This window comes from Hypomesus transpacificus, chromosome 15 (assembly GCF_021917145.1).
Source record: "Hypomesus transpacificus isolate Combined female chromosome 15, fHypTra1, whole genome shotgun sequence".
Classification (NCBI taxonomy): Eukaryota; Metazoa; Chordata; class Actinopteri; order Osmeriformes; family Osmeridae; genus Hypomesus; species Hypomesus transpacificus.
This window is the reverse complement of record NC_061074.1, coordinates 8,722,018-8,740,295: the sequence shown is the minus strand read 5'-3', so window position 1 is coordinate 8,740,295 and position 18,278 is coordinate 8,722,018. Positions and strand designations below refer to the sequence as shown.

General features: G+C 46.3%; 1 protein-coding gene across 2 annotated transcripts; it reads right to left on the bottom strand.

Moving 5' to 3' along the window:
• Nucleotides 1-307: 307 nt before the first annotated feature.
• On the bottom strand, nt 308-16,202 carry LOC124478131 (NADPH oxidase 4). Of its 2 annotated transcripts, XM_047036295.1 has the most exons (16): nt 15,939-16,202; nt 15,508-15,603; nt 14,348-14,458; nt 13,985-14,066; nt 12,684-12,781; nt 12,548-12,575; nt 12,150-12,222; nt 10,871-10,951; nt 10,523-10,682; nt 10,024-10,188; nt 9,730-9,792; nt 9,032-9,092; nt 7,479-7,560; nt 1,761-1,880; nt 1,456-1,564; nt 308-427 (listed from the first exon to the last, which is right to left on the bottom strand). In XM_047036295.1, the coding sequence occupies exons 1-16, from the start codon at nt 15,993-15,995 to the stop codon at nt 323-325; spliced, it is 1,491 nt and encodes a 496-aa protein (XP_046892251.1). In that variant the 5' UTR covers nt 15,996-16,202; the 3' UTR covers nt 308-322. The 2 variants fall into 2 exon arrangements, with proteins under 2 accessions (XP_046892251.1, XP_046892252.1); XM_047036296.1 differs by lacking the exon at nt 15,939-16,202 and having other exon boundaries at nt 14,348-14,454; nt 15,508-15,594.
• Nucleotides 16,203-18,278: the final 2,076 nt, after the last annotated feature.

Below are 18,278 nucleotides of genomic sequence, written 5' to 3'. Positions count from 1 at the left end.
GACATCTAGTCTGTGTTGAACTGCCCCAGACATCTAGTCTGTGTTGAACTGTCCCAGACATCTAGTCTGTGTTGAACTGTCCCAGACATCTAGTCTGTGTTGAACTGCCCCAGACATCTAGTCTGTGTTGAACTGCCCCAGACATCTAGTCTGTGTTGAACTGCCCCAGACATCTAGTCTGTGTTGAACTGCCCCAGACATCTAGTCTGTGTTGAACTGCCCCAGACATCTAGTCTGTGTTGAACTGTCCCAGACAATCTAGTCTGTGTTGAACTGTCCCAGACATATTTTTCATCGTCAGGTTAACGGGACGCCGTTAATTTCAAGCCCTTGTTATATGTGACTGCATCTGACTCACCTGCAGTCTGTCGGTCTGGCTGATGAAGAGGTGCAGGTTGAGGTAGTCTGGTCTGTTTTCCTGCCACAGCTACATGGAAACATACAGAGAATGGAACATGACCTATCTCAAAATCTACACATACATTACCGCAGCCATTCTCAACCTTTTCCACTTTGCGGCCCACTTGCATGGGTGTTACAGGTTATGCTAACCCTTAGCTATTTTGTTGTTTCTTAACCCTACAGATTGCGCAGCTTCTCGCTTTTTTTCCATTGACCGATAACAGGTTGGCGTGTGAAATTTAAGGCAGAAATGTCAGTTTGTCTTTTGTCAATGTGTCAAGCGTAACTATTGGCTTTTCGGTCATAATGAATTAACCCGTTAATTAGTAGCGTCAAACATATGTGTGTGTTCGAAAGCGGGCCCCACAGAGTACCGTCACACGTGTGATTCTGAACATTCCAACCGACTATTTTCCGGTAGACAAAAACTGTATGACAAACGCTATAGTATGGCTTGAAAATTTACAATTAGGAGGCTAGCAGGTAGTAGCATTGCTACGAGTATTATGCTAGTTTGCTAGGTAACGGAAGCTAACTAAAGCTAGCTTGCTTTCGTTTTGAAAAAATAACTCACTCTGGTGGAAGCGTCGGTAATATTTAGAACTCACTCATCTAAAGGTTAAAGGCAAAATGTAATTTTAATAATTTACCAACAGTATATATAAATAGTGCATTTTTCATACTTTAGTTTTCATTGGTTTGGCGGCCCAACTGTTGCCGTGGGCCATAGGTTGGGGATCGCTGCATTACAGCATTCTGGGGTGAACAGGGAAGAGCATGGACCATGTAGATTAAGGCCTTACCACAGGGGCCATTTCCTACATGTCCTTCCCTCTCTCCCCTACATTTCCTGTCCTTCTAAACTGTTGCTATCACAATAAAGCTAGTGAAATTCATTTTAAAAAAAGAGCATTAAGACACAATATTTATTTAATCCTTAATTCTTAATGCTCTACAATCTAGATTTTCACCAAATTTACATTTGATAAAAATGCTCAGACAGTAAGCACACTCCAGTCCCCTGACCCCTGACCCTTGACCCCCAGAGCTGACCTTGTGGTGCAGGGTGCACAGCAGCTCAGCAAACCAGTAGAAGGACTGGAGCTCCCTGCACACCCATACAAAATACAGCCTCCTCAGTCTGAACGTCCTCCAGCTGTCTCTGAGATAGGAGGAGAGGGAGAGATGGGTAGAGAGAGAAGGGGAGGGATGGAGAATGTGAGGTACAAGTGGAAGGAGGAAGAGGCAGAAGAGAGAAAAGGGGGAGGGAGAGAGATAGGGAGTGGGTATGAAAAGTATATTATTTATAAATAGTAATAACCAATCAATTCCTTACACAGAGCCAGACAGCCACTTACAGCAGAGTGTGTAGCACGCAGGCGAATGGCGTGACACCGATCCCGCCCGCCACACACAGACTGACCTCGTAGTTAAACACATCCTCTGACGGACTACCAAATGGACCATCCACGTAAAGCCTACACAGAGGGGGCGGGACAACCACACAAAGCAGCAAATGAGTGAGACAGAAACAGAGGAGGCCAATAAGAATGATCATCAGTGATTACAAACACACACAAACACACTCACACTATGACTGAGTTTCCAGCCCAATAAAAAAATTTAAAAAATGAAGAAAAACATATTTGTCTTCACACAATAACATTTTGCCGTACTGCTTCAAATACCTACAGAAATTTGCTATGGTACCTTTCAACAGGAAATCCTCAAAATTTCGAACGTCATTAGAACAAGGAGATGACTATGATAAAGTCATTGGTTTGTATGTGGTATTACTCAGTTGGTCAACATTTCTGTTGAAACTACTGGGACTGTTTCTGTCATTCTGTGGAGAGCTTTACTCTCACTGTACAGATACCCTTTCTTTTGTTTCCCGAATTACTTAGGCTATAGAAATCTAAACGTGGGCGTCTTTCTATAAACTGCATGAGCATACATGTATGGACTGCTAAAGAGGAAGTGGTCTTGAAGTGGAGGCTGTTTTTGGTTTTGCCTTGCCCTAGTGTTTCCCTGTGTCTGTCATTGTCTTCACCTGTGTCTCGTTCAGTGGTTTCAGTTCACGTTAGACTTATTGTGTCCACCTGTGTCTTGTTTGGTTCTGTGTATTTAGGTTCCTGTTTTGTGTCCAGTCTTTGTCTGGTCCTTATCCTTGTTAGTGTAAGGTCCCTGGCTGTTCCTGCTTTTGAAGGAATAAACCCTTTGTTTGAAGCAATGCCTGGCTACTGTCCTGCGTTTGGGTCCTACATCACCACTCCACGTAACAGAAGGACAAGACCAAGATTGGACCCAGTGGAGAGTTACCCCAACCCTTTCATAGGGACCCGTCTTGCCCTCGGTAGACCCTGAAGTGTGCAGACGAAGGCCCACCCCAAGACCCGGCTCCTACCCCGGCTCCAGACCGAGCCCCAACTCCAGTCTCGGTCCTGCCCGGTGCCCCTGCCTCGACCCAAGGTTGAGCCGCCCAGCATCCAGACCACCGGGGCTGTTCCTGCCGGGCAGTCTCGGCCACCGGTACCTGGTCCCATCCTGTGCCCCAGTCCCATCCTGTGCCCCAGTCCCATCCTGTTCCCCAGCCTCAGTCTTGCCCAGTTCCCCTATCCTGTGCCCCTGCCTCTTCCTCGGTCCTCCACCTTGGCCGACGTCCTACACTGTCCCTGTGTCACCCTGCCGTCCCTTGAGAGGTGGGGGGGTACTATCACAGCCACAGGTTTTGCTCTACCTGTTTCCGTGTCATTGTCTTCACCTGTCTCGTTCAGTGGTTTCAGTTCTCGTTAGACTTATCGTGTCCAGGTGTGTCTTGTTTGGTTCTGTGTTTTTAGGTTCCTGTTTTGTGTCCCGTCTTTGTCTTGTCCTTATCCTTGTGAATGTGAATTTCCTGTTTGTTTAACGCAATGCCTGGCTAGTCGCATTTGGGTCCTACCCCACCACTCCACGTAACAGGCAGCTTCTTTACAAACTATTAAAAACTTCCCTTTTCTCACCCTGTATTCTCTTGTTGGTTGTCAGCAACAATTTCACACTTTCAGCATCAGTCTCTGAGACAACAAAGCACAATACAGCACCAAGAACTTGGTAAACTGAGACCAGGGCAGATCACAGGGATGTCAGACATCTAATCAAATGTTGAAGACCTTGTGAAGTTCAGTGATCCAGGAAAAACTACTTGTACTAAACCATCAGGTAAATCAGTGATCTGTGTGGATCAATGTAATCTAGGGATAGTTCCAGTGGAGGAGAAACTATGAACATCTTTGTCCTGGTTAGGAGGTGAGAGCAGACGCTACAAGGCTGCTGTCCTGGGCTCGGGGTTGCTGTCTTTGCTTCTCCTGGTTGGGATCATAGTCTGCTGGACCTACAGTGAGTATTGGTTTTTACTCAAAGCTACTTCAGACACTGGGTAACGCTTAGCTGGAGATCACCTGGTCCTGTACCACATGGTATCTCAGATCCTGCACCTTTATTAGGAGAGGAGTAGTGAGTGGACAGGTTGTTGTTTGCACAAGCAACATGGAGCCCAGGATGTTGATGTAAACCCTGATATTAAGTGCACTCAAAGAGGTAAGGAGTGTTAAGATATTTCTCTTGTTCTGTTTTAGATAAAGAGATGGTGCAAGGTTTAGAGGAGAGTCTCTTGAACCTGACTGAGGAGAGAGATCAGTTGAAGACCAGCCTCTTGAACCAGACTGAGGAGAGAGATCAGTTGAACACCAGCCTTTTCAACCTGACTGAGGAGAGAGATCAGTTGAAAACCAGCCTCTTGAACTTGACTGAGGAGAGAGATCAGTTGAAAACCAGCCTTTTGAACCTGACTAAGGAGAGAGATCAGTTGAAAACCAGCCTCTTGAACCTGACTGAGGAGAGAGATCAGTTGAACACCAGCCTCTTGAACCTGACTGAGGAGAGAGATCAGTTGAAAACCAGCCTCTTGAACCTGACTGAGGAGAGAGATCAGTTGAAAACCAGCCTTTTGAACCTGACTGAGGAGAGAGATCAGTTGAAAACAGGCCTTTTGAACCTGACTGAGGAGAGAGATCAGTTGAAAACCAGCCTCTTGAACCTGACTGAGGAGAGAGATCAGTTGAACACCAGCCTCTTGAACCTGACTGAGGAGAGAGATCAGTTGAAAACCAGCCTCTTGAACCTGACTGAGGAGAGAGATCAGTTGAAGACTAGTTAGTCCCAAATAGCTAAACGCTGTCCTTGACAGTAAATGTGTCAGTTATTTTAATAACCCCACACTGTGAAGGAGACATTCGACATCTCTCTTGTTCACAGAACGATCTTGTCCTGATGGATGGAAGAAGTATTATAACAGTTGTTACTTCCTGTCTGATAAGAAACAATCCTGGTATGACAGCAGGCAGGACTGCATGAGGAGAGGAGCTGACCTGGTGATCATAGAAAGCTCTGATGAACAGGTGTGTGTGTGGTCTTGTTTCCACCTGATAGTAAACTATGAAAAACATTATCTTGCGGATCAATTTTCTTGGGCCCCACATCTTCAAGAATTCTTTCAAGGGGTTTTTAAAAGGTTGAGGGTTATGGTTACATGTGTGTCAGGGTTAAAATTACAATAAGGGTCATCATAGTGAATTGTCGGCCCTCACTAGGTTAGTAAAACAAGCATGTGTGTGTGTCTGGTGGGAAAGAGAAAATAATGGGAGGAGCACAATCTATACTCACTGTATCACTGTAACTATCACTGTAAACTTCTGAACTTTCCATTGCAGAAGTTCATCTCTTTCATCTTGGGTAACAAATGCCCATGGATTGGTCTGAGTGACAGAGACACTGAGGGCAACTGGAAGTGGGTAGATGGGACTGTACCCACCACAACGTAAGAAACAACTGCTCTTCTTTCCCTACACTTCATGTGTCACTCTCGTACCCTGACTGGAATGATATCTCTTGTATGAAGGCTGATGTCTGCTCTCACCAGTAGCTTCTGTTCTGCTTCTGTGTGTGTCTCTCTGTGTGTGTGTGTGTGTGTGTGTGTGTCTCTCTCTCTCTCTGTGTGTGTGTGTGTTTGTCTGTCTGTCTGAATAAGCGACAGCATCTGTCTCATGGTTTACCAACCAAACTGTTACAACATTGTGTGTGTTTCTCTGCTGACCCCACAGGTACTGGAGGGACACTCAGCCTGACAATGGAGGAGGGGGTGCCAAGGAACACTGTGCTCATATTGATTCTAACTCTAGGCCCGAAAGTAACTGGAATGATTTATCTTGTACCACTGTTCAAACATGGATCTGTGAGAAAATGGCTTGACACTATCCAACATACACCAGCATCCAGTATGTACCCCAGCCTTACTGTCTCATAGAGGATAGCTACAGGGTAGAATCCTATGTGAAGCATAATTTAAACAAAAGAAATGTCTGTACGTGCACGTTACGTTCAGGAACATTATTATTAACCCTTACATTCACATTTAGCAGACGCTCTTATCCAGAGCAACTTCCAGTTAGTACAGGGACATTTCCCCTGAGGCAAGTAGGGTGAAGTGCATTGCCCAGGGACACAACGTAATTGGCACAGCTGAGAATCGAACTGGCAACCTTCTTATTACTAACCCGATTCCATAACCGCTTAGCAACCTGACACCCTTGAGACTGGCAGGATTAATAATGTCATTCCAAAGGAGGGAGGGAAGGCTTTGTCTGTTGTGTGAGCTAGGTTAAATTGAGTTGAGTTAAAATAGTTTTACTGTCATTTCTATGATTATGTAGGGGTTGCAGTTTTCAGAAAAATGCCTGCATATATGTTAATTTGGTTAGATAAAACTGGATTTATACTTAAGGAAGGGAACCTTTTTAGTAGCAGATTTTGTTTGGAATCCTGGGGGGGAAAAGATAATATTTGGTTTAAGACTGAGTTGTTAGGTAATTTGAGTAAGTTTTTTATGAAATTTAAAGACGTTTGACCATTGCAATGGTACTTTTTTGGTCTCGTAAACCCATGAGGGTTGGGGACTTTTGTACATGACACAAATAAAATAATGAATCAATCATTCATACCCCATTCAATCAAGCCCTAACACCAAATATGCCATTCTGAGATATATTTGATAGCCGATAGTTATCAAACATAAAATATGATAAGCCATACAGACAGTACCAATAACTAGATTTAGAGACAGTGGGAGAAGACAGACACAGTCTGTCCTCTCTGCACCAGCTGCTCAAACACTTGTCTTCTGTGGAACCCACACATCCCAACTCTTGCATCTATCCCCCGCCATATTTTGAACTGAAACAAGCTATTTTTTTTAACGTTGGTTGTGAACTGAAAGGTTGAACCTCTAAACTGTGAATTTAAACCTGGTTACAATAGATGGCTACATTTAGAAGCCGCCATGTTCCTAATGTTAGACCAGGTCTAGAGAGAGTTCCCCTGTCAACACCTGCTAACAGACTAACGTGACCACCACCTGGAGCACATGCACGTCATACACACAGACACAAACAGTGACTGTACTCAGCTGGAAGACAGTGTATTTGGTTTACAACAGGCCGTGTGAGAGGCGAAGGGTTTGTCCATGTGGGAGCGCCACTGCACACAGCAGAACCCCACACAGAGAGAAAGCAAAAAAAGGCATTGTTCCCATCACACACACACCAGGAAAAACAAAGGAGCTAAGGTTAAGAGGTCATGACATGTAACCTCTGTGTGATTCTGAGCCGTCATGGGAAATTATGTCAGCTGTGTCACTGGGTAAAAAAAACACAGACAGACACCCACGAGCACAGTCACACTCACACAAAATATACAGGAAAACACATACACACAATACCTGTGATACACACACACAAAAACATTCACAACATACATTGCATGTATGAGCTTAGCCCCCCCCCCCCCCCCCGCTCAGCTGTGACTCCTAACATCAATAACAACAACATCAAAGCCACCAACCCCTCGCTTCTCACAAGCTCACCAAACGTCCTCACCGTTAAAACGCCTGCACACAGACACACACCTGCACACAGACACACACCTGCACACAGACACACCTGCACACAGACACACACCTGCACACACACTATTACTCCTACTTTGGGTACGTCCTCTGTTGCACCATGGGAAGGATCTCTGATGCCACCCCCGGCCCAGGAAGCAACAGCTCCGTGAAGCGCTCTGAAGAGGAGAGCAGAAAGGGATGGAAACAACATACAGTAGACAGGAAGAGAGAGGCACAGTATACAAGGAGAGAGAGGCACAGTGTACAGGGAGAGAGAGGTACAGTATACAGGGAGAGAGGCACAGTATACAAGGAGAGAGAGGCACAGTATACAGGGAGAGAGAGGCACAGTATACCGGGAGAGAAAGGCACAGTATACAGGGAGAGAGAGGCACAGTATACAGGGAGAGAGAGTAACAGTATACAGGGAGAGAGAGGTACAGTATACAGGGAGAGAGAGGTACAGTATACAGGGAGAGAGAGGCACAGTATACAGGGAGAGAGAGGTACAGTATACAGGGAGAGAGAGGCACAGTATACAGGGAGAGAGAGGTACAGTATACAGGGAGAGAGAGGCACAGTATACAGGGAGAGAGAGTAACAGTATACAGGGAGAGAGAGGCACAGTATACAGGAAGAGAGAGGCACAGTATACAGGGAGAGAGAGGCACAGTATACAGGGAGAGAGAGGTACAGTATACAGGGAGAGAGAGGCACAGTATACAGGGAGAGAGAGGCACAGTATACAGAGAGAGAGGCACAGTATACCGGGAGAGAAAGGAGGACATTTAAAGGCTCTATGGGTTGAGAGTTTGTTAGTAGTTTTGGTTAGTTTAGGGTTGTGTTTGGCTAGTTTAGGGTTGTGTTTGGTTAGTTTAAGGTTGTGTTTGGCTAGTTTAGGGTTGTGTTTGGTTAGTTTAGGGTTGTGTTTGGCTAGTTTAGGGTTGTGTTTGGCTAGTTTAGGGTTGTGTTTGGTTAGTTTAGGGTTGTGTTTGGTTAGTTTAGGGTTGTGTTTGGTTAGTTTAGGGTTGTGTTTGGTTAGTTTAGGGTTGTGTTTGGCTAGTTTAGGGTTGTGTTTGGTTAGTTTAGGGTTGTGTTTGGCTAGTTTAGGGTTGTGTTTGGTTAGGGTTGTGTTTGGTTAGTTTGGGGTTGTGTTTGGTTAGTTTAGGGTTGTACTGAAGCTTTGTTTTATGCATCCTTACAGCATGATGTCATGGAAGTGCAAAAAGACTGTGCCAACACAAACACACAGGCCTTAGTTCACTGTGTGTGTGTGTGTGTGTATGTGTGTGTGTGTGTCTTTGAGCATGTGTGTGAGGGAGAGAGAGACAGAAAGAGAACAACAGTGTACTTGTATGTCCAGGCTGGGCAGGTTAGGGCTGGGAGACCTGAAAGCTGAATCAGCAGTTTTGGGGGGAGGGTCTTGTCTCTCTCTCCAGAAGACAGACATATGTGTGTGTGTGTGTTTTCTGCCCCTGCTCTACTACTGTCGGGGCCAGGACAGCCCTTAGGCTACTGCACAGAAGCTTCCGGAAACACAAAACACACACACACTTCGGAAATTGTTTATCCCCAGAGAGGACGAGAGAGAGGAAATCAAAGCCAACGTCTCCAGACTGAGTTGGTCGGTGCAGCTGAAACACTCACCAGTCCAGTCTCCCACCACGCGTAAATGGACGCCAAACACCCCACTCTTCTCTGTGGGACACTACAAGCAGAGGTGCACAGAATGAATAACACACACAAACACACGTGGGTAAGCAAGCATGCACCCATCACACACACACACATACAGACACACACAGTCCTCTTTGCAGTGTTCCGGCCCTCAGGGGCCTGTCTGCTTTCTGGCTGCTTCCTGTCAGGGATTCTGTACCCTCCTCAAAATTCCCACTGCCGCACCAAGCTGGGACACGCTGCTAGCATGTGTGTGTGTGTGTGTGTGTGTGAGAGGGAGAGAGAGAGAGCTGAAGGGTGCAGAAACTGGTGTTTTTATGTCACATGTCTAATAAAACATGTCTCTGTAGGAGGCCAGAGCAGAACTGTGTGTGTGGAGCAGGTATATAGGGAGTGTGGAGGGCAGGGTGGTGTGGAGCTGTCAATCAACCCATACCCCCCCCCAACACACACACACACCCCAGACTAAAGAAAGAACAGTATGTTCTCTGACAGGGATGGGGGGCACAGTTTGGAGTATGTGCTGTGTCACGGTGAGGAATGTATGGAGGAAAGCACAAGCCTCGCCCACACCCACATCTCCAGAAAACAAGAGTTCTGTTTTCCTGAGGGGCTGCCGATTGGTGGGTGATTGAGATGATGTCAGTGATGACACCAGGATGACATACCGCTGTCAGCGTGAAGGGATGGTTCTCAAACGACGACACTGTCGGACAGTTCAGGACAACGTACTGGGAGAGGGAGAGAGGGAGATAGATATAGAGAGACAGAGAGAGAGAGAGAGAGAGAGAGAGAGAGAGAGAGAGAGAGAGAGAGGGAGGGAGGGCGGGCGGGGAGGGAGGGAGAGGGGTAGAGGGGGAGAGGGGGAGAGGGGGAGAGAGAGGAGGGAGGGTAAAAGAAGAGATCAATCAATCCTCTGAATCTGATGGATCCTAAACTCTGTAAAATGACCTGTCACTCACCTGCCCTGGGCGGGCGTTGAATTCCCTCTTCAACATGCGCACCTCTATGACATCACAAGGGTGTCGGAGAACGGTAACTATGGTGACGGGATCGCTGCTACGGATGTAACGGTAGAGTCTCTCGGCGCAGTACAGACACAGGGGCCCTGATATCCATAGCCAGGTCTGCAACACACACACACACACTTACATACATACTCACATCCACGATAATTGCTCTCAGAGCAGTGGAAGGTTTTATGGGACCTCAGTGCTCGATAACGAGAATGTTCACACACACCGAGGCCTTGACGTGAGAAGATACACACTCTCTCCTCACAACCGCCCCCAACCTTCTCCTCCCTTACACACCCCTACAGAACCCCTCATAAACCAGACCCACTCCTGTCAACGCTTCTCAATAACCCACACCTACCCCTCACCATCTCCACACACACACACACACACACACGCAGACACACATGCAGACACACACGCACACACGCACACACACACACACCTGGGGTTGGTGGGGTTGAAAATGAGCCTCCTCTCCACAGCTCTTCTCAAGCCCCTCCCCTCGTTCCAGCCCCTCCCCCTGATGCTCTGAGGACGTCTGATTGGCTCTGAAGCAGCCAGGGGGGTGGGCTTCCACGTTGGTCTGGAACTTCAGAGCTCCCCTATTGGAGGAAAGACAGGAAGGGAAAGATGATTTTCCTGCCAAACAATTCAGCAGTATAGTACAACAAAGGCAAACTACAATACTACTGCTGAGAATACTACTGAGTCATGTAATTCAATCAAAAATTACAATACTGACTGTTTAAACATACTGATAGTGCTAGTCTGTTATGACCAAAACACCTACCCAATCACATGTACCAGCAGAATGAGATAAAACACGATGAAGAGGTTGTGGGTGTACCAGAAGATCTCATAGTTACACACTCTGGAACACAAAACACATGGTAAAGACACAGCTTCCAGGCACACAGTCAGAACAACAAAGCGACCACCCTCACAGCTTCTCTGGTCCTGTGTGAGAAGCTGAGAAAGATCAACAGATAGGGCTGGGAGGGAGGGAGGGAGGGAGAGGGAGGGGGATAGGGGGGGGGGGGGGAGGGGGGGGGGGGAGGGAGGGGGGGGGGGGAGGGAGGGGACACCCTCCACACCACAGTTACAGGCCAGTGTGGGGGTCAACATTAAAGAGGTCAGTACACACAACAGCCCCTAATCACCCCACCCCCTACCAGACACCTCCAACGACAAACACCACACAGCACTTCAAACACCACACAGCACTTCAAACACCACACAGCACTTCAAACACCACACAGCACTTCAAACACCACACAGCACTTCAAACATCCTGATCCTCCCAGAGCACTCTAAACACACCCACTCTCAGAAGACAAGACTGCCATCAGAACACACACTCTCTGCCCCTGTGGGCCCCTAATGTAGACAAGACTGCCATCAGAACACACACTCTCTGCCCCTGTGGGCCCCTAATGTAGACAAGACTGCCATCAGAACACACACTCTCTGCCCCTGTGGGCCCCTAATGTAGACAAGACTGCCATCAGAACACACACTCTCTGCCCCTGTGGGCCCCTAATGTAGACAAGACTGCCATCAGAACACACACTCTGCCCCTGTGGGCCCCTAATGTAGACAAGACTGCCATCAGAACACACACTCTCTGCCCCTGTGGGCCCCTAATGTAGACAAGACTGCCATCAGAACACACACTCTCTGCCCCTGTGGGCCCCTAATGTCTTTGGTGGCTGAAAGAGAACAGCACAAAACAGAACAGAATTAGATATAAGAGAAGAGATTAGAACACACACTCTCTGCCCCTGTGGGCCCCTAATGTCTTTGGTGGCTGAAAGAGAACAGCACAAAACAGAACAGAATTAGATATAAGAGAAGAGATTAGAACAGAACAGAACTAGATATAAGAAAAGAGATTACAAAGAAAACAGAATTAGATATAAGAAAAGAGATTAGAACAAAACAGAACTAGATATAGGAAAAGATATTAGAACAAAACGGAAGCAGAAACTTAAAATAAGAGGATAGAAAGAGCACTGAATAAGGATGATGATGAAGATATGATTATAAAGTTTCTGGTGATGACATCTCACCGTATGCAGTATGAGGAGGCTGTAAACATCAAGAAGAGGACGAGGACCAACAGGACGCCAGTAACCCCAGGAACTACATCGTATGAACCAATAAAAACACAGCATCAAAGATCAAGTCAGAACTTTTTGAACTGCAGACAACTTTAGCATGACATCGTTGTTTAGTTTAAATGCGTTCCCAGGCTCTTTTCAGATGTTGATCTGGATTCTAAGGATGTACTCTAGACTGTGTGTGTGTGTGTGTGTGTGACACATTTCCTTCTGTCTCCTTGGCATGCAGCCACTCTAATCTTAAACACATTTGTCAGCTCATTGTTACCTTGGATACCCAGGCACACACACACACACAACATGCAAAAAAAAAAGTGTCCATGTGAAAATCAGACTCTTGGACTGACCTGTGGTCAGGATGATGATTCTGGGGTCCTGCAGAAAAGACATTTGTGAGTTACAGTATGTGTGTGTGTGTGTGTGTGTGTGTGTGTGTGGTGCGCGTGTGTGTGTGTGTTTGTGGAACTGTGTTCTCCCTCTCACCTCCCCCCTGTAGCGTGCAACGTTGAGAGCGGGGAACTCCTCTGAGTACCTGACGCTGAAGTTGACCAGGTTGGCCAGGTGAGCAGACACGTGCACCACTGGAGAGCAGAGGAACCAAGGTCACGCAGTGCACACACACACTGCTACACGCGCACACTTACACACTCACGCACACACTCCTACACATGCACACTTACACACACTCAAACATATGCAAACACTCACATATAAACACATACACTCTCATGCACATGCAATCAAACACAATTAAACACACGTCGTGCATATAAACATACACACACATTTTACAAGGATGTTTAGAAGGACCTTAACAACCAATGCTCTGGATTCCCAGAGCACCACACACACACACACACACACACCCACACAGACACTAACACTCACACACCTTGACACACACCTCTGTGACATCATAGCTTACTTATGTTCCTCCAAACAGCTGATAGAGAATGGGGGTGGGGTGGGGGGTAATTATAAGACACTGAGGCCTTTCTTCCACCCCCCCCCCCCCCCCGCCCCCCTTCTCTCTGATTCCTATCTGGGAACCCCCATCCCTTTCTATTCCATTGTTCTGTGTGTGTGTGTGTGTGTGTGTGTGTGTGTGTGTGTGTGTGTGTGTGTGTGTGTGTGTGTGTGTGTGTGTGTGTGAAACTGGTTGTCTCAGAACTTTGGAACTCTACAATCTCCCTTCTAATGCGACAGCTACAGGAAGCATCCTGGGAGGTTATGGGAGAGGAGGCAAAGAAGACAGTGGGAAAAGAGAAAGGGGCCGAGGGAGAGAGGGAGAGAGACAGAGAGAGAAAGGAGAGAGAGGAGAGAGGGAGAAAGGGAGAGAGGAGAGAGGGAGGGAGAGGAGAGAGAGGAGAGAGAGGAGAGAGGGAGAGAGAGGGGAGAGAGGAGAGAGGGGAGAGTGGAGAGAGAGGGAGAGGAGAGAGGGAGGAGAGAGAGGGAGAGAGGGAGAGAGAAAAAGAGAGTTGAGAGAGGGAGAGAGAGGAGAGAGAGCAGGAACAGAGAGGAAGAGATCTCCCATGGCGTCAGAGGAATCAGTGGAGTAGCAGCTGTATGCTCAAACTATCAAGTCTGCTTCCCATACAGGACACACACACACACTATTGTCAGCAGATCCATCACAGCTGGTACCCCAGGAATGCAGAGCCAGTCAGGGTCAATTTGTCTACCTCATCCCCTGTGGCCCACACACACTAAGAAATCTGTTTTCTCATTTAATCACCAAGAGCTCATCAATACACATGCAATAACACAAACACACACACACTTACCAGAGAAGACACAAATGGCCACCCCACAAGCCACATGGAAGGTTTTACCTTTGTCCAGCAGTCTGCGTGCCTTCCTGTTCACCTGGAGGAGTGTGGGAGTCAGTGAGTGAGTGACTGTTTAATAAAAGTTGAAGGCAGCACCTCTTCAAAACAAACCACCTTTTGTTGAGACCCAGCAACCAGGTAGACATGCCGCATCCACAGACCTGTCCCACCTCTCCTTTCTCTCTCTCCATCTATCTCCTCCCTCTCCCCTGCTCTCTCTCTCTCTCCCTCCCTATCCATCTATCTCCTCCCTCTCCCCTGCTCTCTCTCTTCCTCTCTCCCTCTTCTCCTCTCTCTCCTTCCTCCCTCTCTACTTACCACATGGGTTCCTCTGAGGTAGGTGAGCAGAGACCGACACATGGGCAGCAGGACCAGATTGCAGTTCAGGTTGAGCACTGATGCAGATGCACGGCTGACACACAACCCTAGCTGGACACATCCACACACACACACACACACACACACACACAGACAGACAGAAGCAACGGATAAACGCTCCTAGCATAAGACAATCCCTTATTCCATTCATATTCATGGCTACGGTACAAACATACACACACACACACCCATGGATGGCTGAGCGGTTAGGGAATCGGGCTATTAATCAGAAGGTTGTTGGTTCGATTACCGGCCGTGCCAAATGACATTGTGTCCTTGGGCAAGGCACTTCACCCTACTTGCCTCAGGGGGAATGTCCCTGTACTTACTGTAAGTCGCTCTGGATAAGACCGTCTGCTAAATGACTAAATGTAAATGTAACCCAGAAGCAACGATACATGCTCCTAGCACAAGACAATCTCCTACTCCATTCCCATTCAGGGCTTCTGTACACATACATACACACACACACACACACACACACACACACACACACACACACACACACACTACAGAGCGTGCCAGGCACAAACAGCTGTTAGTAGAACCACAGCAAAGAGAGATTTGATACCCTGTGTTCGGTACATTCCCCCAAACACACACTCGGGGACACACGCGTGTGTGATCCTAGGCAAGCATTCTAAGCCAGCTGCGTGCCCACACTTGCCCTCCTTCTCATGTCTCTCAAAGCACAGGAGTGCAGGACACTGCTTGCATGACTGCCTTCAACACCTTACGTTTCGGGTTTAAGTTAGGGTTGGTGTATCAGGCTTCATCTTACAGAGACTCCAGAACTACATACGAAAACATTGGGTGTAAGTTTGAAAATGTCATCTTGAGTCCTGCAGACAAAATGTTGTTTCAGTGGCACACACTCGCAAGACACACACACACACTGACACACACGAACACAAGAACGTGTATACACACCAACTTGTGACAGCAATTAAGATGGAGCTATCTTGACCCAAGACCAACAGAATGGTTATGTTTGACAGTAAGGAGCCAGGGGTCTCGACAAGCAGCTAACCCGTATCGCTAAGATACAGTGTGTTACCGAAAAATCCTGTATTCACCCACAACAATCAGTGGTTTCTTACCCCGAGCATCTTATGGAGGTAGAAGTATTGTTGTCCGCTGCAGTACGTCATGAACGTCCTCAAGAACAGCCAAGTGTTAACGCCAAGCCACATAATCTTGCAAAAATACACGCATAAACAAAAGTAAACTAAAAGTATAGTTGGTGTAGAGAATTAGTGACTGGATAGCTATTTTATCCCACTTGTCTAGTATTCATCAGTCTTCGTTCATGGTCAATACTCGGGTGTCTGAAACTGTTTTATGTTTTACTTTTTATTTAACCTAGTTAAAAAAAAAAGGTCAATTGAAAACCAGTTATCATTTACAATGACAACCACTTGTCAGATACAAAATGCAACGTTCCATTACAATATCTGTTCAAGTGATTTCACAAAATCGTTGTAGCTATGTAAGCTAATCAAAGACTTGTCTCTGAAGCTATTTATCTCACCAAAACCAAGTGCTTTCCTCCTTCGTTGGCGACCCAACTCTGGATTGACAGAGCCATGGTTTGGCCGGCAGTTTCGAAACACTACCAAATTCCAGTTTGGAAGTTTTCAATCCTGTTTAATCAACTATAAAATTCCTCTCCCTCGTTCCGCCACAAGTGCAGCCAAACCCGTTCTCCTCTCGGTCACACTGGCATTCTGAGGATTCAATTATCCATTTATCAGTCCTTATACATTGTACCGGCGTCCTAGCACAGTGTGAAGAATGGGAGAGGCAGCTAAATCTTTTTTTGCGTTTTGGACGTCCATATGGACGTCCATAGACTGACGGCGATGGCTGCTGATCTTTGCATGGATGGACGGACGGCGATGCTGTTCAGAGTGCCGTCCATAGAGGGAGCATATATTTTGGACGGCGTCATAGCCGTCCATATGGACGGCGATGCTGTTCAGAGTGCCGTCCATAGAGGGAGCAGATATTTTGGACGGCGATGGATTAGCAGGGACGTCCCTCGTGCCGTCCATAGAGGGAGCAGATATTTTGGACGGCATCATAGCCGTCCATATGGACGGCGATGCTGTTCAGAGTGCCGTCCATAGAGGGAGCATATATTTTGGACGGCGATGGATTGAATGTTTAGCAGGCTGTTGAGCTAACAGAACTGCCGAAGGCTACCATAGCATGTAGCTAGCTACATTAACTTTGGATGACTCAATCTTTTGTCAAGTTAATTTGTATGAATTGCATGTTAGTGCAATATTTACGCCTTTATTCTGTTTTTTTTACATAATCAGCAGTATGATCTCATTACAATATAGACTTGAAAAACAATATGTTATGGTTTGGGTTTGCCTATAGGCTACATTTATTTTAATTATTTCGAGAATTGTTAATAAAGACTCATTTAAAAGGTTAACATTTGGAGTGTTAGGCCCATAGGCTATTACGTTTTGCATTTGTCTCCGCTCAAAGTGGTTCGTGCGCAACATTGGAGCTACTGACTGGTGGCTCCAAATCCACCCATAAAACACTTTAAACTGACGGCTTAAAAGACCTAAAGGGCAATGTATTTCATAGGGTCATAACACAATGTTAAAATCTTAATTGAGTCTTTATTAACAATTCTCGAAATAATTAAAATATATGTAGCCTATATCTAGGCAAACCCTAACCATAACATATTGTTTTTCAAGTCTGTATTGTCATGAGATTATATTGTTGATTGGCCTACTTTTGTATGTTAAAAATAAAATAAAGGCGTAAATATATAGCCTTCACTTAAATGCAATTAATACAAAATAACGTGACAAAACTTATTGAGTCATCCACGGTTGCTGTAGCTACATTCATGGTAGCCTTTGACGGCTTTGGTTTGGCTCAACACATCGTATTGTGTTTTGCATTGGTCTCCGCTCCAAGCGAGTGTTTGTTGTTTTGCGTTTGTCTCCGTGCGCAAAGTTCGTGCGCAAGATTGGAGCTACTGACTGGTGGCTTCAAATCCACCCATAAAACACTTTAAACTGACGGTTTAAAAGACCTAAATGGCAATGTATTTCATAGGGTCATAACACAATGTTAACCTTTTAAATGAGTCTTTATTAACAATTCTCGAAATAATTAAAATAAATGTAGCCTATAGGCAAACCCAAACCATAACATATTGTTTTTCAAGTCTATATTGTCATGAGATCATACTGCTGATTATGTAAAAAAAACAGAATCAAGGCGTAAATATTGCACTAACATGCAATTCATACAAATTAACTTGACAAAAGATTGAGTCATCCAAAGTTAATGTAGCTAGCTACATGCTATGGTAGCCTTCGGCAGTTCTGTTAGCTCAACAGCCTGCTAAACATTCAATCCATCGCCGTCCAAAATATATGCTCCCTCTATGGACGGCACTCTGAACAGCATCGCCGTCCATATGGACGGCTATGATGCCGTCCAAAATATCTGCTCCCTCTATGGACGGCACGAGGGACGTCCCTGCTAATCCATCGCCGTCCAAAATATCTGCTCCCTCTATGGACGGCACTCTGAACAGCATCGCCGTCCATATGGACGGCTATGACGCCGTCCAAAATATCTGCTCCCTCTATGGACGGCACTCTGAACAGCATCGCCGTCCGTCCATCCATGCAAAGATCAGCAGCCATCGCCGTCAGTCTATGGACGTCCATATGGACGTCCAAAACGCAAAAAAAGATTTAGCTCCTACTGAAGAATGGGCTGTTAGTCAGACGGTCATTTTTGTCTCTCTGTCTCTTGCTCTCTTTCTCGCTCTCTTCCTCCACCCCCCTCCCTCATCTTTTTTTCTGTCGGTATCTAGTATGTGTCG

Coding starts and splice junctions, on each gene's coding strand:
- LOC124478131 (XM_047036295.1), bottom strand. CDS start 15,995: ATGGCTCTGTCAATCCAGAGTTGGGTCGCCAACGAAGGAGGAAAGCAC. Junction 15,604..15,938: donor GAGGAAAGCACTTGGTTTTG/GTGAGATAAATA, acceptor TATTTTTGCAAG/ATTATGTGGCTTGGCGTTAA. Junction 14,067..14,347: donor ACCTCAGAGGAACCCATGTG/GTAAGTAGAGAG, acceptor ACACTCCTCCAG/GTGAACAGGAAGGCACGCAG.